General features: G+C 43.0%; 1 protein-coding gene across 2 annotated transcripts; it reads right to left on the bottom strand.

The window, feature by feature from the left end:
- Positions 1 to 562: 562 nt before the first annotated feature.
- On the bottom strand, positions 563 to 14,249 carry MANBAL (mannosidase beta like). 2 transcript variants are annotated; one of them, XM_077335453.1, is made up of 3 exons: positions 14,130 to 14,249; positions 11,483 to 11,672; positions 563 to 1,284 (listed from the first exon to the last, which is right to left on the bottom strand). In XM_077335453.1, the coding sequence occupies exons 2-3, from the start codon at positions 11,630 to 11,632 to the stop codon at positions 1,177 to 1,179; spliced, it is 258 nt and encodes an 85-aa protein (XP_077191568.1). In that variant the 5' UTR covers positions 11,633 to 11,672; positions 14,130 to 14,249; the 3' UTR covers positions 563 to 1,176. The 2 variants fall into 2 exon arrangements, with proteins under 2 accessions (XP_077191568.1, XP_077191569.1); XM_077335454.1 differs by lacking the exon at positions 14,130 to 14,249 and adding an exon at positions 13,982 to 14,123.
- Positions 14,250 to 24,932: the final 10,683 nt, after the last annotated feature.

The raw sequence follows: 24,932 nt of genomic DNA, 5'->3' as shown, positions 1-24,932 counted from the left end.
CAAGTAATCAAGAGAAGGTCAAGCAGTTTCTCACTGACTTCAGAAAGCCAGTACAGAGGAAGGAGGTAGAGGATTGGAGCCTTAATTGTTCTGATAAGCATCACTTTGATTGCCAGCATATTACTGGATCTATCCTTCCAGGTCCCCCCCCAAAAAAAAAACTGATTCCTGGGTGAAATTGACCAACAGGAGATTCCAGGGTTAAAATTGATCTGATCACTCAAAAATGAGATTGACATGGATCTCTGGGAACGTTAGTGAATGAAACAGTATATAATAAATACAATAAATAAAAGGAAGCTTAAGACCCTTGGCTAAAAGTAACATAAGAAGTGGACTGTGACATGCAAGCTAAGAGGCTGGGGATACTAACAGAGTGGCTTTCGTACTTGGTTAGTAGAAAAAATAAAAACAGCAGCCCTTAACAGTGCAGAATTCTGTACAACGTACACTGTTACTCTTGACTCTACTGTGGACTTTCAGCAGTATGGTGGTACTTGTCTTTTCCCCTCTGCATTCCATTGGAAGAACATCTCCACTCACAAGACAACCTGAATCACTATGGATGAGTCATACATCTCATTCATTCAGCCCAATAGAAACGGGAAAAAAGCTCCAAATGTCTGTCAAAGCAGAGATGAGTTACTTACATAATTAGGCACACAAAGGAAGAAGAGACAGTCAAAGAATATCATTATCCAACGAAAGTTAAACTCAGGAAAAACCATTATTAGAATCCAGAGATTTTTTTTAACAAAGTGAAAATATGATCATTAAATTACAAAATCAGGTATATTAAGCACATCATTAATATACAGAATACAAAGGTGGGCTACTTGATCCCTTTGCTCTTACAAATGTAAGGGGGGGGAGGCGTTTTGCGTGGTCTGATTTCCTTTTATAGGACCTGTACTTGAAACCGTGAGCGTCACAAAGGAAATATCTCACTTTCCTCCCACCTTCAGTTCTCCCACCTTATGCTGCATCATAAGTAAGGGAATGCACATCATATTATATATGAAACAATAACTGTCACTTCTTTAAAAAGTGCTTCTACGCCAGGAATGAGATATACGCACAGGTGCACTGGATGCTTTTTTAGGCTTGATGTTCTTCAATGTATTCAAAAAGAGAGCTGTTGACAAACCATCTTTCTTGCTCATCGCAAAAGCTGTTTTATCGTTTCTTCTTTGTTTCTTTCTTTGGTTTCTTGCTTGCTGATGTAGCAGCAGCTTTGTTTTTTTTCACCACTTCTGAGCTTTTCGATTCAAAGCCTTCTGTATCCTAGAACAGTTTGGGAAGGAAGACAAAGTCAACAGGAGTTTCTGGTGTCTGCTTCTCCCATTGTCACAGGGTACTTTCATGTGGAAGAATGAACTTTTGGGGGCCTCTTATGCTGTTGGTTGACACGTACAAAGTTTCTTAACACAAGATGCAGAATGGAAGAGAACCATGCCCCCAGCTCAAATTCAAGGTACTGTTTGGCCAGCGAAAACCATATGCATGCGTCAAAACTCAAGAAAATGGGGGGGGGGGGGAGACGGACCGGACTACGTACATTTATTTGGAAATGGGGGGGGGAAGGGGATCCTACGTACTTTTCTTTCCCATTGACTTTAGGGGTGCTTATTCCCAAGAAAGATGCCCAATGTGGTATAGTGGTTCTTGTGCTGGGAGATCTAGGTTTCATGTGCCATGGAGGCCTGCTTGGCCCAGTCACTCTTTTCCAGCCTAGCCTATGTCACAGAGTTGTTGTGAGGATAAAGCAGAGGCCAGGAATCCATGTAAACAACACCCCGATAAAAATGCAGTAAATTGATTCCATGCCTGCCACAGAGGTTTGGGCCCCTTTAACACCATGGTATTTCTTTGTGTGTCACTAAAAAAAATGCCCTAACTTACTCAGTTGTATGTGTGCATAAGAGATCTGGTGGAAAGTGCCGTCAAGTTTGAGCTGACGTATAGTTACCCCATAGGCTTTTCAAGGCGAGGGCAGAATAAAGGTGGCTTGTCACTGCTTGCCTAGGCGGTCACAACCCTGGACTTCCTGAGTGGTTTTCCATCTAAGTACTAACCAAGGCTGACCCTGCTTAGCTTTTGAGACCTGACTAATAACAGTTCGATCTAGCCAACTTAAAAAACTTAATCTCACCTAATTTACCTACTTCTTTCTACTTTTTTCATGACCTGATCCACAGCAAGGTTTTTTTTGGGTGGCTAAAGGGGTCTACTTCCTCCCCTCTTCATCAGTAAGAAATCTGGTTTGATCCAACCTGTAGGCTTTGGAATTCTAAGTCAGTATGCAAATCTCCAGAGAGGTTTCTAAATTTACTTCCATTATTATTAAAGCCTGCCTTTCTCACAGAGACACAAGGCAGATTACTCATAATGAATCAGTACAATCAACAAAAAGGGACACCTAATAACCCATGCATTAAGATTTTAGAAGTCTGGAACCAGAAAGAACTGAAGCACAGCATATGACAAATTAAGCAGTACAAAAATTACATATAAGAGCATAGCAACACAGACCAAGGAGCTAATCATTTTTCCAAGTAAGTCTGTGAAACATTCTGTACAGTGTAACCCTAGATCAAAGGCTCCTGAATCCAGGTGAGTTTCAGTACGCGAGAGTGCCACAGAATTCAACGCTTAAACTCGCCTGTTCAGGCTACCAATGCAAAATTAGAGAGATTAAAAACCCTGAAAGGAAGACTCGCCCCCCCCCCGCCCCCCAAAAAAAACACTGGAAGGAAATACATGGGAAATGCAGGATAAATTAAAATTGAAATTCCTTATGGAAACTAAAAAGATGCCACCATGAATATTACCTAACAAATTACCAAACGTTTTGAAAAGACATTTGAATATATGATAACACTGGGTAGAATTATTTATGCAGCAAAATAGAAACCAGGTATCTGTCCAAGCTTCGACGAACGGGAAAATAAACTTGCTGATTATGCAGTGATGGTGAAATCAACAACTTATTTGAGAAGCAGATCAATTTTGAAATTTTTTGGGAGATGGAATGTTTAACATGTAAGCAGCAGACAAATGCAGAATGAGAAACAATTTGAAAACTGTATATAAATATCCTCTAATGCAGATAAATATATCAGAATGCAGAAGCAGAATAAGTTTTGAGCATAAAGGTATAAGGAAATGGATTTTGAATACACATATCTTTTGTTTTTTATTGTGAGATATATAATAGATTTTCTTTTGAACTGAAAGCTATAGCCAGTGTCTAGAAATGACAAGATATGTAATGTGGAATATGTGATGATGAGATTAACAATATAGTTACAGAGTACATCAGTTGTAAAGTTTGAAATTTGGAGTGTTTGTGGTGGGAATTGTTGCACTTTATGGAGAACTAGTAGCAAGGCATGTCTTAAAAACAGACTGTAGAATGGTGGGAGGGCAGAGAGCGGGAGGGCTCCTGCAGAACAGGGTGGCTGGGCTTGACGGCTCGACTGCCTTGTTCTGCAAGAGCCCCCTCATTGGCTGCTCTGGCCCCTGTGCCTTCCATGAGCTGGGCCACACTGCCCTGCAGGAGGCCGTCCACTGCTCAGCCTCTGCCTTTGCACACTGTTGGAAGAACCATGCAGTTTTATGTGGAAACTGTACTGTACAGCAGGGGTAGTCAACCTGTGGTCCTCCAGATGTCCATAGACTACAATTCCCATGAGCCCCTGCCAGCGTTTGCTAGCAGGGGCTCATGGGAATTGTAGTCCATGGACATCTGGAGGACCACAGGTTGACTACCCCTGCTGTACAGGATGTTGGAGAGAGCCCCCCCCCGTACCGCATAGTTGTTTTTCATGTTTATAGGTTTGTTACATGATCCCTTTTTCTTTTGCTTCTCCTTTTTATATCACTGTCTCGAACAAGAGAGTGGGAGGCATACTCAATTTGCATAAGCATTACAATTTTGAACAATAATTAAAAAAACCTTTGGTATATTACCCTATTTAAGCAGGACTGTCTTATAATCAGAGCCATCTTCCTTTCAGGGAAATATGGTAGTTAATTTAGAACAGCAACCAAAGAGACCAATTTCTGATGGATTCCCTTGACACTAAACAGTCTTAAAAAATTTTCCTCCTGGAAATTTGACAAGAATACTGTTCCCCCAACAACAACAACAACACTCCCCCCCCTGCCCCAAGCAACTGTTTCCCTGTCATCTGTCAGAGGCAGTAAGAGAAAAACATTTATTCTCTGGGAACCAAAATCTCACCATCTCATAAAAAAATTAAAAACCCCACACATACATCGGAGAAGAGCCAGGCTCCTGGGAAAAACCACATGCACACGCAGATTGCTTCCTCTCATTAAACAAGCTTTGGTATAAATATTTTTTTAGGCTTCTAGAGATTCTCACATTTCATGTGAGCCAACTGGAAAAGGCCATTAAAAAAATGGCAGCGAGAAATATGTGCTAATCCCCCATGCTTGTCAGAAAACAGCACAGTGAACAAGGGTGGGAGACAGCTGACGGTATCTTTATCATTCACAAGCTTGGTTCAAGCCTTTCTCAAATTACAGGGCCATGTCCTTCACGTCCATGAGGCCTCCTGAGAAGAGAGCCTTGGCTCAGTTCCGAAAGGATGTGATTCACCCACAGGAAGCTGGCCAAAAGATCTCCAGTCGGTGCTCGAGAGAACTGGAGCAATGGACTTCTATTATCCAGAGACTCAAAGTTCACAGTCACTGCAAGGAGATCACTACTGCCTTTTAATGCTCTGTCCAAGGCAAGCTTCCAAAGCCTGTTTGCTCTGCAAACATAGAGGTCACTTGGAATGCGAAGCAGATTGAAGCCAGCAGCGGGGCTAGTCCAACCAGGGAGCACTCCACCTTGTTTATTAGCTTGCTAAACACGATCAATCAGAAACAAATGAGAAGTCAGAGCACAATATGACCATTTCATCCCCACCCATGGAGGCTCTCATGCATCTTTCAAATCTAGGGGCTTGATTTTTCCATCCTGCAGTAAATCTCCATAGATGATATTGGCAGATTTCTCCAACTAAAGGTGATGGTCCCCATGACAATTGTTGTGCAGGTTTGTGCACTACAACTAGCTATCCCCAACTGCTTTAAGGCCACATTAGCGATTTATCAGTGATGGTTTGAGACAAGGGCAAACGCATACTGTTCTCAGTGTATACGTACTGCAGGTAAGTATTTGGCACAGGCCATGAACAAGTGCATCACTAAGGGACTTCCCTAATTATGTACAGACAAGAAGCCTCAGGCAATGCCATCTCCTTAATTATCCAAAATGAGTTTATCAACCTCTGTGGTTCAGCATTCCACCAGTACATCTAAAAAATACATTTGAAAAGGGAGTAAGTGGATTAGCCATTAGACAGCACTGAAACTTTCGAGGATGATGCACATTTCTCCCTCCATTCCAAGTAAAAACCCTCCCACAACAGCAACGCAGAACATGAGAAATCTTTCCCCAATCCAACACGACAGTTTTGCTCATCTTGAGCAAATGGGCCACATCTATCTACAAGTACCCATATTCCTATAAGTCTCAGCTGTGGTCCCTATTTATGGAAAGCTTGCCTGGCTTTCCGAAAACCATGCAAAGATGGGCTTTGTTTTATACAAGTAATAATGCTGTAGGAGGGACAATGACATAGTGTAGACAGATTTTATCTGATGGCAGAAGCTAGGCAGTCAGTACCTGGAAGTGAGAGCACTAAAAAGGACTCTTCAGAGAAGGGCAGCACCAAACCACCTCTTGCTTCTCATTTGCCTTGAAAGCCCCTTGTTGGAGACATTGTAAGTCACTTTACACACAAAGTAAAACATGAGGAGGTGACATGGTCCAGCCAGATCTCAAAACACCTCAGAACCTAAGCAGAGTTAGTACTTGGTTCAGAGACCACCAAGGAAAGCTCTAGAGAAGAAAGCAATGGCAGATCGCCTCTGCTTCTTATTTGCCTTGAAAAGTCCCTTGCTGGGATTGTCATATTGTTTGTTGTACATTGACTGTATCTGCTTGGTTCCCCCTCCCTCAATACATCCAACCCAGGCACAGACCTTTTTGCCCATAAAGGTAAAGGTATCCCTTGTGCAAGCACTGGGTCATGTCTGACCCTTGGGGTGACACCCTCTAGCGTTTTCATGGTAGACTCAATACGGGGTGGTTTGCCAGTGCCTTCCCCAGTCATTACCGTTTAACCCCCAGCAAGCTGGGTACTCATTTTACCAACCTCGGAAGGATGGAAGGCTGAATCAACCTTGAGCCGGTTGCTGGGATTGAACTCCCAGCTTCATGGGCAGAGCTTTCAGACTGCATGTCTGCTGCCTTACCACTCTGCGCCACAAGAGGCTCTTTTTTGCCCATATGGGTCCCACAATCTCTACCATCAGCTTTTTTGATATCTCAAGAAGCCGGAGGGCAGGATCCAATCCCCAGATTTCTGTTTGATTGGGGGAAAAAACTTATTGCCCTCATTTTCAAAATAAATTTGGTCACATTTGACTATATGAATTGCTTGTCATATCTTCTAGTTCAGGGTTAGTCAAACTGTGGCCCTTCAGATGTCCATGGACTACAATTCCCATGAACTCATGTCAGCGAAGGCTCATGGGAATTGTAGTCCATGGACATCTGGAGGGCCACAGTTTGACTACCCCTGTTCTAATTGTCTGTGAGACTGTGAGAAAAGTGGGCTATAAATGAAATGAATATTAATAGTAGTAGTTTTTGGCAATGGGATGGCAATCCCTTCTAGTGCATTTCTCACCTATCAAGATGTCCACCTCTAATCCAACCAGTCGAATCCTACAGTCCTAGAAACTCGTGGTTTACTCTATTCGGTTTCACAGAATATTCAAGCTTTTCCTCCCATCAAAGGAGACTCAAGGCAGCTTACTGAAGAGGCAACCAACCAGTATAGCTCAAACCATATTAAAAGGAAAAGAGTACAACATAAAAAACAATTCTTCCAAAACAATCCACAGATTCCCCCCCACAGCTGTTTGTTTAAACATTTAGATGTAGCCAGATGGTCAGTTGACTCAGGAGAGCATCATGTGACTCAACCAGGTGGTTAAGCTGATCCAACCTTATGGTTAGCTGAGTTACAGATGAATCAAGAGGAACCTGTATATTATATTGGATTTATTCCATTGTTTTAAATTCTCTAATCCATCTTTACTACCTTTTCTATTACGTGTATTATTATGGCTCACTATGTTGTGCAACCATCTTGTAGCTCCTGCTTTTGTGTCTCTATTTTAAAACTAAAATGACTAATTGTTGATGGTAAATATTATTATGTGGCTGTTACTACATTGTAATCCACCTTGAGTCTCAACAGGAGTAAGAACGTAAGAAGAACCCTGGTGCATCAGAAGAGCAGTAGTCCATCTAGCCCAGGGGTAGTCAAACTGCGGCCCTCCAGATGTCCATGGACTACAATCCCCATGAGGCCCTGCTAGCATTTGCTGGCAGGGGCTCATGGGAATTGTAGTCCATGGACATCTGGAGGGCCGCAGTTTGACTACCACTGATCTAGCCTATTATCCTGTGTCAAAGTATAAATTACTATGGATTTTTTAATAAGTAGAATAATTCCTGGCGAACGAGAGTTTCCTGGATCACATATTTCAAGTATTATATTTATTAAAAGGTTTATGTTCTATCTTTCCTTCCAGAGGGCCTTCAAGGTCTGTTGGGAAGACAGATCAGGTTCCCAGATGCAGGACTATTGTAGGACAATGCACCAGGACAATGCTGAACATAACAGAGGCGGAGGAGAAAAAGAACAAGAGAACTGTTTGCACTTTTAACTACCTGAAGGAGTCCCAACGAAGCTTCCAAACCCCTTTCCCTTCCTCTTCCCACAACAGACATCCTGTGAAGTAAGGTGGGGCTGAGACAGCCCTAAGAGAACTGTGACTAGCCCAAGATCACCCAGCTGGCTGCATGTGGAGGAGCAGGGAAGCAAATTTGGTTCTCCAGATTAGAAGCCACCGTTCTTTAACCACTATACCATGCTGGCTGTCTGGCCATGGTGGACAGAGAGTTCACAGAACTCACCTCCTCTTTGTGCAAGGGCTCATGGAAAACCATGGTCATGGTACAAATAGAATTGCTATTGGAAATAAGGGAGCACCGTGGCTAAGACCTCCTAGTGCATTTGTTCATAAGATCCAAGCTACAATCCATAGTCAGAAGATATTACAGCTCCTGTTCAAATGCAGAACAGTTTCCTTTGCCACCCAGGGTCCATTGTTGGTTTACTAGCACTTTAGGTCAACTCTAGGCAAAGCACTTAATATCAAGTAAGAGGCAAAAAGATCATTGATCTCAAGGGAGTTTTTGATGCCAGGTATAAGGTTTATTACCGGACTGGAAATAAAGGCTTTAATGTCTGCTTGGGGGCAAAAGTTGTCAACAGGAATGGATGGTAAATACCAACTCCAGAAAATTATTCTGGCATTGTTAGAGGAATGCCATAATCAAAGCCTGAATCTTTCATTAAAGGTCTCATATGTGTGATGGGACAGCAAAGTAGATATTTCTGAACCAACTGAAAGTAACTACTGCAGGTTATCGTTAAATACCATTGGAGCTTTGGACAACTTTGGCCCTCTTCACAGGAAGTCACTCTCTAACTAAAAACTTTGTGAGGTTGTCCCCAAAACAATTGTTTTCCTTTTCTATGATGCAGTTTTATTGTCTTTCTGATGTATTAAGCACTGTTTGTATAATGAAAAAAAAAATCCAATACAGAACTATGCCTCTCTCTTTTTGTTTTAAAGCATCTTTCATTTATACGTTATATATTTAGGTATAAGGTTTATTACCGGACTGGAAATAAAGGCTTTAATGTCTGCTTGGGGGCAAAAGTTGTCAACAGGAATGGATGGTAAATACCAACTCCAGAAAATTATTCTGGCATTGTTAGAGGAATGCCATAATCAAAGCCTGAATCTTTCATTAAAGGTCTCATATGTGTGATGGGACAGCAAAGTAGATATTTCTGAACCAACTGAAAGTAACTACTGCAGGTTATCGTTAAATACCATTGGAGCTTTGGACAACTTTGGCCCTCTTCACAGGAAGTCACTCTCTAACTAAAAACTTTGTGAGGTTGTCCCCAAAACAATTGTTTTCCTTTTCTATGATGCAGTTTTATTGTCTTTCTGATGTATTAAGCACTGTTTGTATAATGAAAAAAAAAATCCAATACAGAACTATGCCTCTCTCTTTTTGTTTTAAAGCATCTTTCATTTATACGTTATATATTTATAACTTGTCTTATGTTCAGAATTACTGGAACACAGATATAAAGCAAAGCACTGAAAACTGTTCTGTTGGCATGATTGAAGACTCAGATGGTTCTGGGAACTACTCATACGCTGTTAAAAAGAAACACCTTCTGAACCTAAAAGAGTTAACCCACAGGGTCATCCGTCTAATGGTTCTTTGGGCGAAGATGGATTCCGGCTAGCTTCAACCAAGCCAAGAGTAAAATGCCAGTGTGTATTGTCCCCCTGCCCTGTTCTGAGACTCTTTGCTGTATAATCACCAAGGAAAAAGCTGAAGTACAGTATAATGAAATCTCCTGGGCAGACACATTCCTCAGTTTGCTTCCTATTTAACAGCAGCTATGAGAAAAGAGCTGTGCATCTTACTAAAACCTCACCTGCTGATCTACCCGCAGTACCGCTCACAGTCAAGAGAACAAACATGCTTTGAAAGCATAAGAGAAAAAAGCTGGGATTATCAGGATGCCAAATCCTCTGCTGGAGAAATCCACAAAATTCATGCACTATTGGTACTGCTAGGGCCATGAAACATTCTGAACAGTGAAAAGGAAACATATGGTCCTCATTCTACACCAGCTTGACCAGAGCCTTTCTCCAAGGCTGCAGAAGGCTGTGGACCAGTCTGTTTAGGAAAAATGCCTTTCCAGAATAAATAATTTAATGAACACATGTAGCTGCTTTACAGTAGCCCTGTTCAGAAGTTATGTTGAACACATGTACAATTAATGTACACTTGATGCTTTTTAAAAATATGTGTACTGAATAATTATGTTAAGGCCATGCATATACAACTGATGATTGACACCCCACTTAGAAGAGAAAGGAAGAAGAAGAGTTGGTTCTTATATGCTACTTTTCTCTACCCGGAGTCTCAACACAGCTTACAATCGCCTTACTTTTCCTCTCCCCACAACAGATGCCCTGAGGCTGAGAGAGCCCTGATATTAATGCTCAGTCAGAACAGCTCTATCAGGGCTGTGACAAACCCAAGGTCACCCAGCTGGCTGCATGTGGGGGAGGAGCGGGGAATCAAACCGGGTTACCAGATTAGAAGATGCTGCTCTTAACCACTACATCAAGCTGGCTAACCCAGATATTGATCTTCAATTTTATTTGTAAAGTTGGCTCTTTCTTGCAAAGAGATGTACACAGGTAAAAGCAGGATGTATGTGCATTCACCATAATGTGTGAATGCGGCTACTGAGTCAGACCAGTGGTCTATCAAGGCCAGCAGAGTCTTCTCTGATAGGCAATGTTTTTCTGGGTCTCGACTGGAGAGATTTCACATTAGCTGCTACTCGCTTCCTTTCTGGAGATTCCAGAGATTGAACCTGGGACCTTCTGCATATAAAGATTTGTTCTACTACCAAGCCACAATCTTGCTCTGAAATCCATAGGCCATTTCATTATATCTACCTGGGAATCTCAGTAAGTCAATCCTTCTCAACTTTTTAACAGTTGAAAAAACCCTGAAACATTTTTCAGACTTTTGAGAAAGCCCAGAAGTGGTGGAATCATACAGAATATGGGTGAGAAGCATAGCTGTGTATACACCCACCCTGGACCCCTCCCTTCCCCTTCAGGCCCATCATTGGCCATTGGGGGGTGGGGAGAGTGCATCAACAAGAATATATAGGGTCATATCATCCAATAAATGTTTAACAACTTTTTTTAAATGTAAAAAATTAATTAACTCCCACCATTCAGGAAACCTTCCCAGGGATGCCACAAAACGCTGGTTGAGAATGCCTGCAATAAATTGAAGGAATTGAAAACTGATACCTGTAAGGAAGCCCCAAAACAATGTTGGCAAACTGCCAATTTCAGCTAGATGTAATTCTAGTCACACCTTAAGAGACCAGCAAGATTTTGAAGGCTATAAACTTTGGGAGTAATCTCCCTTCACTTTGAATCCCAAAAGTTCATACCCTCAAAATCTTGTTGGCCTCTAAGGCAGGGCTAGTCAACGTGTGGTCCTCCAGATGTCCACGGACTACGATTCCCATGAGCCGCTGCCAGCATTTGCTGGCAGGGGCTCATGGGAATTATAGCCCATGGACATCTGGAGCACCACAGGTTGACTACCCCTGCTCTAAGAGTCAGGATTTCACCAGGATTCACAACATTTCACCAGCAACCTCACTGTTTTTTTCTACAGACAGTAGGAACTGCTTACGGTTTTATGTGACTTTGGAATGGGAAGGATGATAGCCAATACACAGATGAGCTGGAAAATGGCTCCAAAGAATAGGCCGTAGTGTAGGATGTTCTCCATGAGTGTCGGCTCTGGGATTTCTGGAGGTGTGAAGTCCAGCTCAGCAGCCATAGCAGAAATTTCCAACTGTGCCTCCAGTGACCTCAAATGTCTTTTTGAAATGAAAATAACATTTTTGTAACATACATTTCCCATTATTTTTCATAAAAGTATTCAAAGCAACAGTGCGATATATTAGTACTTTCATTATTTTCAGGTTCAAAATCCAAACAAGAGATGAATCCTTTGTAGTCCAAATACCAGAAAATCTTTAAACAAACAAGTTGGTCTGGAAGGCTATGGTGAAGCAGAAGACCTTGTAAAATACAGTACCCATGTAGCTGTAAAATAGGAACAGCAGCTTGAGAACCCAAGATTTCAGGGTCATTTCACTTGAATTATCTGCAGAGCAAAGGCACTTAAACCTTACCATATGGCAGCTACAGCCACAGGAAGAAACTATCATGTGAAACTTCCTAGCACACAGTGAAACATCAGCTACTATGCTGATTCAAACTTTGCATAGACTGTTTCCAGATCCAACTCAAGGTATTGATTTTAATTTTAAAGGTTTGCTCAGAAGTGCCTCCTTAACATACCTTCATCTCAACCTGGACAGATTGCCACTCTCTCACCTCATAGATGTTTAGCAGTGGTTTCTGCACTACAGAATAGCCTGGCAGGAGCACTGCATTTTGCCCAAATCTCCCAGAATTTTAAGAAACGGGAGACAAAAGTTGTTCTTGCAAACCTTTAATTATATTCATTGAATAAGTTCCATACAGGTTATTAAGAACGATCATATACCTAACAGGAAGGTTGTTTGGGGAGTTATTTGTAATACAGACTAAGTTATTGCTTGTGGTTATTTATTGGGGTGTTAAATGTTATGGATCCCTTAGTAGAAAAGGCAGTTGTCAACAACCTAGAGAAAAGAAATGTCCTGCCTCTTTAATAGGGGCATAATATTAGGAAATTGGCAGCTGAAGCTTCTCACACCATGGAGGCAAATAACATCACCTAGAATCATAGAATAATAGAGTTGGAAGGGACCTCCTGGGTCATCTAGTCCAGGGGTAGTCAACCTGTGGTCCTCCAGATGTTCATGGACTACAATTCCCATGAGCCCCTGCCAGCAAATACTGGCAGGGGCTCATGGGAATTGTAGTCCATGAACATCTGGAGGACCACAGGTTAACTACCCCTGCTCTAGTCCAACCCCCTGCAAAACGCAGGACACTCACAACCCTATTGCTCATCCCCTGTAACCTGATAAATAATATCTCATGAAGCCTCTATTAAAGGGACAGTTCCTTTTCCCTCCAGTCAGTTAGCAACTCTAGCTATAACCACAACACAAATAAATGCAAGAAACAAGTTCTCTGTTACATAATGGCCATTATAACACAAATAACAATAACCACATGGTGAAAACTAAATATTTCCAATAAACAGCACTGCATATTTCACCCTTTTCTCTCTCGCACAGCACATGGAAGAAATGGACTTCAATTTGCTAAATATAACTTAATCCAGTTACATATGGATGCTGGAGCCACATAGTGACAAGCCCTACAAGCAGGGCTCTAATAGAGAATTAAAGAGATGTTATTTCCCAGGTGATGTTATTTATCTATGCCATTAAAAACTTCAGCTATCCATTTCCACACTTTTAGGCTTCTATTAAAGGGGTTGGGTATTTTCACATGTCTGCTAGCTATATTAACCACAGGCCCATTTCCCATGCAATACCACCACCTCCCCTCCTCCAGAAGATATGGTTGCAGAGTTGCCAGCTGCCCTGGGGAAAAATGTCTTTTAACAGAGGCTTACCATGTAGAAATGGGCAGTAAAAAATCTGTATGGCATGGAAACAAATCAACACCTATTTTAAAAAGTTACAGTTCTTCCCTAGAAAGTTGGCCACCCTATCTGCTAGAACCCCAAATAGTGCTTCAGGGCAATTCACTCACAGGGCCAATCCTAAACAGCCACACTTATTGAACACAAAGGCTTTAGAAAGCTGTGACACTGTAGAATTTGCAGCATAATCTATTCTGCCCTTAAACTGTGTTCGGCTTGAAACTCCCCAGAAATCCTTCATCTAGATTTCTGGGCCCAGTCTCTCTCTCTCTGTGTAAAATAACATACCCTTCTAAACCCACTGCTAATTTCCAGACGGCATACTTTTGAGGTAGGCTGAACCAATAAAATAACATTACCTAACCTATTTTCTTTCTCTGGCCCGCTGGGAAAGAACCGGCCTAATTGCTAATTATACTGTGGACGAGGAATGTATTATTTCAAACGCATTTCCTTTCCCTAAAAGGAGGAGAGGGGCTTTAGACACCCGAGGGGAGGTTCTGCCCCCGGACCAGGCAGATCCATAGGGGGAAGGATTTAGGGATGGGGCAATCTCACCCGCTGTTGCACGGAGGACATGTTTTGCTTGTTTGTTTTTAGGCGCCTAACGTTGCAATCCTCGACATTATTTTCCCGGAGTGCAGATGCATCGGAACAGGGAGCACCGTGACCCAGCCCCTTCGCCCCACTCCAGAGCACATCTTACCTCTCTGCTCCTCCAGCCAAGGCCGGCCCTCGTCGCCTGGAAGCGCTTCTGAACTGCCCGGGAACTGCTTCCGCCGCCGCCTCCTGCCCTAGCAACCGCCGGCAACAGGCGTTGCCAAGGAGGCTCTTTTTGCCTAGACTGGTATAGTCCGCTTCCGGGTTTTTATTTATTTTGTATTTATTTATAATTTGAAGTGTAGCCCGCCACTCCCGTGCAAGACATAAACCCCACCATAAACTATATCATATATCATACCATATCATATATAATCATATCATCAAAATTAACCATAAAACATTAAAGGTGTTGGTGTTTTAAGCACTGTGTCACTGAGCAAGGAGGTTCCTGTGCCCAGCTCATTTATTTTCATGAAATAACAATTCATGGCTGTTCTTTCGCTTTGTTTTAAAACTGCCCACCGTCGTTATCAAGTGCAGAAGTCTGGGATACCAGATGGCAAGGAAGGCTTAAAGACACTGCAGAGCAATGCTGGATGAATAAACTAGTTTAGAGTACTCAGAAATATACAATTCATTTGCTGAATATGGAATTCATTCACTATGGAAAATCATAACTGGAGATTGATTCTTTGCTAAATACAATTTGAATATTCAGCAAAGATATAGCCATGGAATATGGCTTTGTCAAGTGTGTAGGGTTGCCAGGTTCCGCCTCTGTCACCAACTGGAGGGATGGTGTCAAGCTGCCAACTTCAGGTTGGGAAATTTGGGGGTTGGGGCTAAGGAGGGACAGGGATCTCAGTAGGGTACAACGCTATTGAGTTTGCCTTCCAAAACATCCGTTTTCTTCAAGGAAACTGATCTCTGTAGTCTGGAGATGAGCTGTCATTCCCCATGTTCCACCTTGAGACTGGTGCAAGTTGCAGCATTAGCACTGAATAGAGCCCACAGAATCAACCCCACTCTCCAGATGAGAAGCTGCCACTCCTAACAATGACATTATGCTGGCTCCTGGAATTATGACTGACCTCTAAACTACTGAGATCAGTCCCCAAGAGAAAATGATGCTTCAGAGGGTGGATTCTAGGATACTGTTTCTCCTACCCAAGGACCCTCTTTTCTGCAAACCCTGCCCTCCATCCTACTATGAATCTCCAAGAGTTTCCTAAACCAGAGCTGGCAATCCTAACATCTTTTATTCTGTAGCCAGAACCAGCTTTAAAAGGGGAGCTCTTGCATGCCCCTTCATTGCCCCCTTGTCTGCCAGCATCTTTGTCATTCTGTTTCTTTTTCCCCTCACAAAGCGTTCTTCCTTCTTTGTCTTGAACCAGTGTGATTTAGTGGTTAAGAGTGGAGAACCAGGTTTGATTTCCCAATCCTCCACATGCAGCCAGCTGGGTGACCTTGAGCCAGCCACAGTTCTCTCAGAGTTCTCTCAGCATCACCTAGCTCACAGGGTGTCTGTTGTGGGGAGAGGAATGTAAGGCAATTGTAAACTGCTCTGAGACTCCTTCAGGTAGTGAAAAGTGGGGTATAAAAACCAATTCTTCCTCTTCTGCAGTTCACAAAGCTCAATCTAATGACGTATGTTGTTGCCTAGGAAAAGTCATGCATCAATAAAACATTTCCAAACTGCTTCAGAGGGCGACTTTGTGTGCTGTGCACAGGACAAGGCTGATCCATGGCATTTGCCATCACAAATATCTGCGGTGAATAATCTTTGGGCCACGCACCTGAATTCATTGCAATAATGCACAACATGCTAGAGCATCTGTCTCATTTTCTATAGTGTTTCTCTTAGGGTTACTGACCTCTAGTACCCCCGGAGAAAATAGCGACTTCAGAAAGTGGACTATACAGCACTGTGTTCCAGCTGAACTCCCTCCCTTCCCCAAATCGTGCCCTCCCTAGGCTCTGCCCCCAAACCTCCTGGAGTTGCCCAACCCAGAGTTCATTAATGTCCTTCCCTAAATCTTTTCTTACCCCTATGTGACACTTTGGATAGCTTTGGAGGCTAAGAGAGTCCTAGTCATGCAGAAATGGCGAGCAAGCAAAATTGACTCATTCTCTTTTTGAAGAAGAAGAGTTGGTTTTTATAGCCTGCTTTTCACTGCCCAAAGCAGCTTACAACCTCCTTCCCTCCTCTCCCCACAACAGACACCCTGTGAGGTAGGTGAGGCTGAGAGAGCTCTGACAGGGCTGCTCTATGAGAACAGCTCTATATAGACTGTGATTAGCCCAAGCCACAGCTCCTAATTAGTACACCAAGCTCTCACCGCATTCTGTGAGGTAGGAGGGGCTGAGAGAGCTCTGACAGGGCTGCTCTGTGAGAACAGCTCTATCCAGACTGTGATTAGCCCAAGTCATGGTTTCTAATCAGTACACCAAGCGCTCACCACACTCTGTGAGATAGGTAGGTGGGGCTGAGAGAGCTCTGACAGGACTGCTCTGGGAGAACAGCTCTAACAGGACAGTGACTAGCTCAAGGTCACCCAGCTGGCAAAGGAGGAGTGCGGAATCAAACCCGACCCTCCAGATTAGAGGCCACTGCTCTTAACCACTACCAAGATGGCTTGAGTCATGAAAAAGGGAACTGGAAACCCACCTTCTCCTGATATAGACTTTTTCTCTAACCCATGCAAGGCCACTGCTTAACTCAGAGGTTTGGGGCTGAGACGGCCCAGAACAGGATCACCACCTTTTTCAGGGAGGGCAGTTGGGCCTTCAACAATGCATGCATTCAGTAGGTGAAATGTTTCTTTGTACGTGGCATCTCCTTCTCAGGAGAAGCTGCACTGTTTACTGGTGGCCTGTCCTGAAGGTGCTGAAACTTACAGCCAGAAAAAGGTCAGTGGCTTTTGGCTAGTAGGGTTGACAACCATCAGGTGGGGCCTGACAAAATCCTGGAATTAGAACAGATCTCCAGGCAAGAGAAATCAGGTTCCTCCACTCCCCAAACTTCAGCTTTCCCAGGGTCCACACCCAGATCTGAACCCAGAGTTACCAATCCCACAAACAAGGTATGTGCCATCTGCTCACCTGGCCTTCCACAATGCAGAACACTGTAGGAATAAAGAGAGAAAGAGGAATGCTTCTTCTAACCACATATCTGCTCCCTTCACAATTGTAAGAATTTATATTCAAAATCGCTGTACCTAGTAGTAAAATATGAATGATGTAAGCAGCAAATCCAGGTCATCTACAGACAGGGGGCTAGATCTGACCTACTTTTCTACTGGTGAAAAAGCACGGAGGTCCACCCCAAAAGGCTAAACTGGGGATTGTGGGACCTGCATGAACAGAAGCAAGTTGGATTTGGGGGCGGGAGGGGGGTCTGTAATGAGGGGGATAGTAGGCTGATTGCAAAAGCTGGGGCCTGCCCAAACATTCTTTGGAGACTCTCCAGACAGAAAAAACAACCTTGAAATTTAACCAAAAGAAAACTGGATAGGAACCCTCTCAAAAACAGCCTGGTGGGGAATAAATCTGCTCCAGAAGGGATGGAGCACTGGAGAACAGCTGAAGTCCAGTTAAGACAGAAAAGGTGAAGGGATGAGAAATCTGCCTGCTCCCAACACAGAGAGTTTACAAAAACCTGGAGAGAGAGATTGGGTTGGGACTCAGTTACCATTTTTTAAAACTGCTGTCCATTAGATTGGGAGCGCCATTTAATCCAGTGGCATGTCCCAGATTAGTCAGCCAAATGTGGCAGCCCTTACAGTAGTCTTCGAAACCCTTGGTGCTCTCTTACATGCACCTCTGAGCAGCTCAGTGCTGGCTGTCATTTAAATTTATTTCTGCAATCTGCTTGCTTAGTACTAGGCAACATATTCCATATGGGATCTGACTTGAGGCATAGTAGACAACCTGTTTCTTTGTTTGCTGTTGTGTTTCACATTTTCCTGTGAACAGTTCTTTGGGCCCTGCTTATGGTTATGTCAGCCTGTCTTAATCTTTTTACCACTGAGAAACCCCTGAAACAGTCTTCAGGCTTTGGGAAACCCCAAAATGGTACAATTGTGCAGGTATGGTTGGGAAGCATAGCTTCCCCTTCCTACCCCCTCCAGGCCCATCACTACCCATTTTGTGAGGGGGGGTAGGTCAACATAACCATATATGGTCCTATCACCCACAGAGCTGTCCCAAAACTCTGGTTGAGGAGACCTGATTTATGTTAAACCGATTGTGGGCTGCTCTCTGGGCAGATGCATCTGGGAAGAAGTTTAGCTTCTTCAAGCAATAAGAATCCCATCAGATCAGTTTTTAAAATATTGTGCACACATTCTGAACCTGCCTAATGAAAGAACCTTCACTAAATAACACCATAATAGATGCCATTTGCATGCATCTGTTTGCCTGGTGCTGTGTTGATATTTGCTCAGGGTGGGACCATGGTTCTGTGATGGAGTCTCTGCTTTATACAGATAAGTTCTTGGGTTTAATCTCTGGCATTTCCCATTTAAAAGAATCAGATAGCAGGTAATGTGAAAGACCTCTGCCTGTGTCTCTGGAGAGCTGCTGCCAGTCTGAGAAGACAATACTCACCTTGATAGACTGACGGGCTGATTCAGCATAAGGCAACTTCATCTGCTGTTGCTATATATTCTTTTATTTCAAGGAGCTGATCTGACAACAAAAACCACCTGTTGGTGGTTCCCACATAGTGGGACTGGCAGCTTAAATACCTAGAAAAGCCCTACTGTCTTTGAATGTATCTTGACAGCAGAGTTTACAGCCAAGTGATGCGCTCTATTTGATTTATAACTGCTAAATGGAGCATAGATTTTGGAGTGGCAATCATTGAGGAAGAATCAGAAAATGGGAGAAACATACCTGGGACTCCGTTCTGATTGCCGAGAAGTTGAATGATTAAATATATACCTAATAAGAATGGAAGAGCCTCTTGTGGCGCAGAGTGGTAAGGCAGCAACATGCTGTCTGAAGCTGTCTGCCCATGAGGTTGGGAGTTCAATCCCAGCAGCTGGCTCAAGGTTGACTCAGCCTTCCATCCTTCTGAGGTTGGTGAAATGAGTACCAGCTTGCTGTGGGGTAAACAGTAATGACTGGGGAAGGCTCTCGCAAAACCACCCCGTATTGAGTCTGCCATGAAAACGCTGGAGGGCATCACCCCAAGGGTCAGACATGTCCCGGTGCTTACACAGGGGATACTTTTACCTTTAATAAGAATGGATGGGAGATTCATTATTTTGGCCTTTTGATTTTGTTTTTGGATTATCTATAACACTGGGAAATCAACAGCACGGCTTTTTTGCATTGAACAAAAATTCAACATGATGCTTCCATGGGAAAGAAGAGATGCACCATATCAGCACCTCCTCATACATCTCCAATTGAATGCATGGAATATAACAATGAAGTGCTAGTAACATCCTGACATGTGAAACACGTCTCTCTTTCCTTCACATTCACAATGCAATCTTTATTTGGGGGCAGCTGTGGGGGCAACCAGATATGGGCCACGGAGGATATCTTCTGTAGGCACCCTAGTTCACCCTTCCTCCTCCCTGAAATCACTTCAGAGGCATTATTTGACCTACCGCAAAAATCCACATGTACACTCATGGGTTTCCCCAATGGGCAAAATGGCACCTGGTAGGTCAGGAAATCAGCATCTTCTTCAAGTACGCCACAGTTACTACCTGAATCAAGCATAGATGTCACCCATGATTCCCGGGTGACTGTCACCCAGAAGAAAGGGTGGGGGGATGCCAGAGGGTATCTGTGCACTGGAAAATATGCAGAGGCTGCATGACCTGTAGTAAAAAGATTGTTAAACAGTGACATCTGTTGGTGAGTAGTGGTATAATCTCATTTGGACCACTGACCATTGTTTTAGTCCATCTGAAAAAGTGGCATTTAGCTCATGAAAGCTTGGTGGTGCTGGAAAGTGCCATTAAGTTGAAACAGACTTATTCTAATACCCCTGTAGGGCTTTTGAGGCAGTTCAGAGGTGGTTTGCAATTGTTTGCCTCTGTGAAGCCACCTTGGACTTCCTTGGGAGTCTACAATGCAGATGATTAATCAGGAACAAACCTGATGAGACAGGCCAGCCAAGGCCATCCAGGTCAGGGCCATGAAATGTTGCAATGAGTATAATGTCCATTAATGCACATAGCCCATACTGGATATGACTTAAGTGTGGAAGACCAAATCAAGCTGACCTAGTATGTATTTTTTTTTTTTTTTTATAATGATTTTTTTTTATTTTCATAAAGATAGAAATATAGTCATCATTTGAGAATATACGACCCCACATTGACTCCGCAGTGATATAAACTTTTGCCCAAAACTCTAAGAGCCATGAGTCTAAGAGCCATCCACATTTCCACTACATTAAAAAAAAAAAAAGCCTGTTTAGATATACAAAAGAAAAGTTATTATTAATCAACTTACTTGAGAGATCGTAGACCTCACATTAACTGCTTGATACAATCTGAGAGCTATCCTAGCAGATATTTCTAGGTTTGAGTTAGATGCTTAACATTAAACATTTCTTATAGCACAGTATTAGTTTTGGCCCTGTATCAATACCCTGATAAAGGGAGAGGAAAGTAGGGCTTTGCCTTAAAGATGTACAAAGAAAAAAAATTACAAAAGGATTTCATAATTTCTCCTTATCCTTAATACAGATACATCTACAAACCATTTATACTTGGCCCATTCTAAGAGCCATCCTGACAGGTATAAGTTGAGAGCTTTGCATTTTCTACAGATCAATATGAGCTTTGGCCCTATAACAATACACCAATAAAAAAAATAATAAGAGGGGAAAGCCCCATTTTATATTTCCAACGCTAACGATTATATTACCTATATGCCTACTAAGAAAAAGAAACAGAGAAAAAAGGCACTGCTTCCCCTTTTTCATAAAAATAGCAATATAGGATACAGTATATGTTGTTAATACAGAGAATAATAAGATTTCCAGGTTTAGATTAAATGCTTAACATTAAACATAGAACAATATAAGCTTTCAGTCTTCTATAGCTTCTCCTTATCCTTGGTTCTAATACATCTACAAAACAATTTTTGCTTGACCCATTCTAAGAACCATCCTCAGTGTAGGCTTTAGTCCTAGGACAATTCACTAATAGAAGAAAGAAAAAATAAGGGGGGAGAACCCCATTTTACATTTTCAGCACTAATGATTATATTACCTATATGCCTATAAAAGAAAAGAGACAAAAAAAAAAAAACAAGAGCGAAAGAGACACTGCTTCCCCTTTTTCATAAAAATGGAAATATAGAATACGGTATAACATTAAACATAAAACAATATGAGCTTTCGGTCTTCTTAAGGGGGTCTCATCTCGAGGCTTGCTACATCTTGTCGTTCCCGTAAAATTATATTCTGTCCCATTGGCCTTTGGCGTAGAAAGTGCAGTTGTACTCTTTCCCGCAAAATATGCATCGATAAATCTTGAGGCCGTTGCACCTCCTGGACTCCAGTATCAATACAATTTTTTCCCCAGAGAGATCCTTTAAATCGGTTACTTTCACTGCAGATCCATATTTCTTTTGATTGATTTTTGTACACTCTTGCTTTGAGATGGCTGTATGTCTTTTTAAAAAGGGTGTCCTTATCTGGGCTGCAGAACTCCGGCATCCCATTTTCCGTCTCCAGAATTTCAGATTTCTCTTCTACTGTTGGTTTTCCACCTTGTTTAGAGCTGTCATCAGCCACTGTTATTGATCCATTATTCCTGTTAAAGACGTCTTCCTTGGCATCTTGGATCTCCTTGAAGATATGAATTTCAGATTTCTCTTCTGCTGTTGGTTTTCCACCTTGTTTAAAGCTGTCATCAGTCACTGTTATTGATCCATCATTCCTATTGAAGACTTCTTCCTTGCCATCTTGGATCTCCTTGGAGATATTTTTGATCAATCCATCTAAGAATACTTTGTAATCTTGGGTTTGTATCTCTATTAGATGAGCCAATCTTTTTAACATAGACATGATTTTGACTTTAAAAAAACCCGGCCCCAAACAATTTTACAAGTGGCCAGTAGAGGTCCTCTGTTTTATCCTCTAATGTTCCGGCACAGGCATGTGACGTATTGAAGCCGGTTAAGGCAGGGATTCTCGTACTGGCACAAAGTTCTCGTGAGATTTTCACATTCACTGCTCTTATCTCTATCTCCGAAAACCAAAACAATTACAATAAGAGCTTTTGCCAATTAATTCGAGTTGATTTGAATCCTTCTTCTGCTTAGTTAGGAGAATTAGCCTGCCTCTTAACGAGGTGGCTTCAGGCAGAGCAGAGTAAGAGGAGGGGGGAAACAAAGGGCTTTGATGCAGGAAGAGAGACGGAGAAAAAAAAAGCGAGAGATACTTGCAGTAAATGATGTTTTGGAACTCAGCCGAAGTCCTCCCCTCAGTTCAAAGCGTTCGTTTGTGGTAAATCATCATGTAGGGTTGAAGCAGATACTTTAAGATTAAAGAAAGAAAAGAAAGTCCGAGGTAGAAAATGGCAGTCGTCCTCTGGACCTGGAACGCTGACAGCCTATAATCCAGGGAGATATACTCCCTAAAGGATTGGAGACGGCCCCAAGAACTTCCTGGGTAGAAAGGTGAGGTGAGGTTTGCGTACCCCTCCTCTTTTCTGCCAATTGCTTGCACAATTGACCCCTGTCAGGCTTCAGAGATAGCAGAGCAGATGCCCTGCCACCCTCTCAGGACGACATCTTTAGCCACACCCTCCTAGTATGTATTTTGATGCAGCAAGAATACTTGGAGAGGGGAAAGCTCACCTGTGGAAGCAGCCCAAAATCTCAAGTGTCTCTAAGCAAAATCCAGCTCAAGGAAAGTAATGAGACTTAATACAAAGTCTCTCATGTAGAACCCACAAATAAATAAATAGACAAATCCTTATATTTTTAATAATTCACCCTGTCTGGTTGGCTCAGGACAGGTGATTAGGCTGGAGTGGCAGATTAGTTTTTTGATATCAAAATATTATTAGTCGCACATATAGATTTGTTGTACAGTGGAATCACACTATGGAAATTGGGGCAGGACTCTTACACCCACTCCCCTCCCCTAGGCCCCCACTCTCCCCTCACCCCTGCAACCTACCCTCAAAGAAATTTATATGCCCACCATCCCACCATCCCTTCAGCTGCCTTCCCAACACTGGAGCACAGTGCACCTCCCTCATCCCCTTACCACAAGCAGGCCTCATCCTGACAGCATGAGCTTCCCACCTGCCTCCTCATGAACCATCCCTGGGGGAAGACGGAACTGCAGGAGGGCTGAGGTGCCACACTCCAACCAGTCTTCCCGGCCTCTCCACCACTGCATGGAGGTATGTCTTGGGAGCCCCAATGGGCCCCAGGGCTGTTGCTTCTTGCCTCAGGAGCTGGAGGAGGCAATCCTGCTCCATTCGCCAGCCATCCTCAGTGGCACCGGGATGTGTGCCCAGGTGAATCGAGAAGAATGTGAGGGAGGGAGGGATGGATTGTCGGTCTGTCTAATCTTCCTCTTTTCCCTCCTGGGTTCACCTTGTAAACATGAGATAGAAATCCTGAGGGGTGCGGAAGGAAGGAAAGGGCGGGGAGGTAAAGCACCTGCCTTCACTTTGGCCAAAGAGCTGCTTAAGTTGGAAGAAGGCTTTGCAGCATGGAATGGTAGGCTACAAACTGCTAACTTGGCTTACGAGAGTGTAGCAAACAGGGCAGCCATAAAAGCACGCCTGTGGCTAGGGAGTGTGAAAAGTTTCCAATATGTCAGCTGTACACTGTCCAGGCAAGGCAAACATGCTTCCTCTCTTGGCTCTTTCTTACCCAGCCACAGGAGCTCCATCTTGGAGGGGTTGAGTTTCAGGCAGCTCTGCTCAGCCCAGACCACCATTGCTTCCAGGCAACTGGAATAATCTAAATATAGACCGAGGTATTAAAGTGTGTGTGTGTGTGCTTCTTTCCCTCAGGCATGCAGTCCACAGGGTCAATTAAAAAGGAGGGTTTATTTATGATATCAATAAAATTCTGAGGAAAGAAAAAACAGAGTTGCACTTACCCTTAACTGTTGTTCATCGATATCTGGTGCACAGGTGCATATTGCGTCCGCGCATGCGCGGGCCTGCCGCAGAGAACACTAAAGCTCCAAAGGGGGGTGCTCTTACCCTCCTTTCATCATATAAAGCAGAGGTAGTCAAGCTGTGGTCCTCCAGATGTTCATGGACTACAATTCCCATGAGCCCCTGCCAGCGTTTGCTGGCAGGGGCTCATGGGAATTGTAGTCCATGAACATCTGGAGGACCACAGCTTGACTACCCCTGATATAAAGGATAAGAAACCATGTTTTGCTTCCATTTAACTCTTGCAGGGATCCCCTAGTTACAAGTTTACTAATTTCTATACAGTTTCCCTTCAGTCGGAAAGCCCTCTCTTCACCTCAGCACTTAAGCAGTCTACTTGTCTGCTGCTCACCTGTCAGTCATTTTTCAACTGCTGTTTTCCAAATCTCCTTCTCTCAGTATGCCGTCTGCTCTCATTGGCTTCTTTTAAGGAGAGGCTGAACTTCAACTGCCTGTCACTCACCGGATGACTGCTGTTGATGTCCTGCTATAGAGTATGTTATGTTCTAACTGGTTTATCTGCATATAAATCTAATATAAAGGATTTTTTTTAATGGGGAGAAGAGGAAGAGCTGGTTTTCACTACTCAAAAGAATCCCAAAATGACTTACAATCACCTTCCCTTCCCCTCCCCACAATAGACACCTTGTGAGATAGGTGGGCCTGAGACCCCTAAGAGAACAGCTCTGTGTGAACAGTCCTAAAAGAAGAAGAGTTGGTTTTTATTCCCCACTTTTCATTACCCA

Source organism: Paroedura picta, chromosome 4 (genome assembly GCF_049243985.1).
Source record: "Paroedura picta isolate Pp20150507F chromosome 4, Ppicta_v3.0, whole genome shotgun sequence".
NCBI classification, from domain to species: domain Eukaryota; kingdom Metazoa; phylum Chordata; class Lepidosauria; order Squamata; family Gekkonidae; genus Paroedura; species Paroedura picta.
Note: the sequence above shows the minus strand (reverse complement) of the source record. Positions and strands in the feature narration are given on the sequence as shown.

Bases quoted from the DNA above. Each gene is read 5' to 3' on its own strand.
- MANBAL (XM_077335453.1), bottom strand. From the start codon at position 11,632: ATGGCTGCTGAGCTGGACTTCACACCTCCAGAAATCCCAGAGCCGACA. The intron at 1,285-11,482 runs GTAAGCAGTTCC...AAACTGTTCTAG, and splicing joins TTCCAAAGTCACATAAAACC to GATACAGAAGGCTTTGAATC.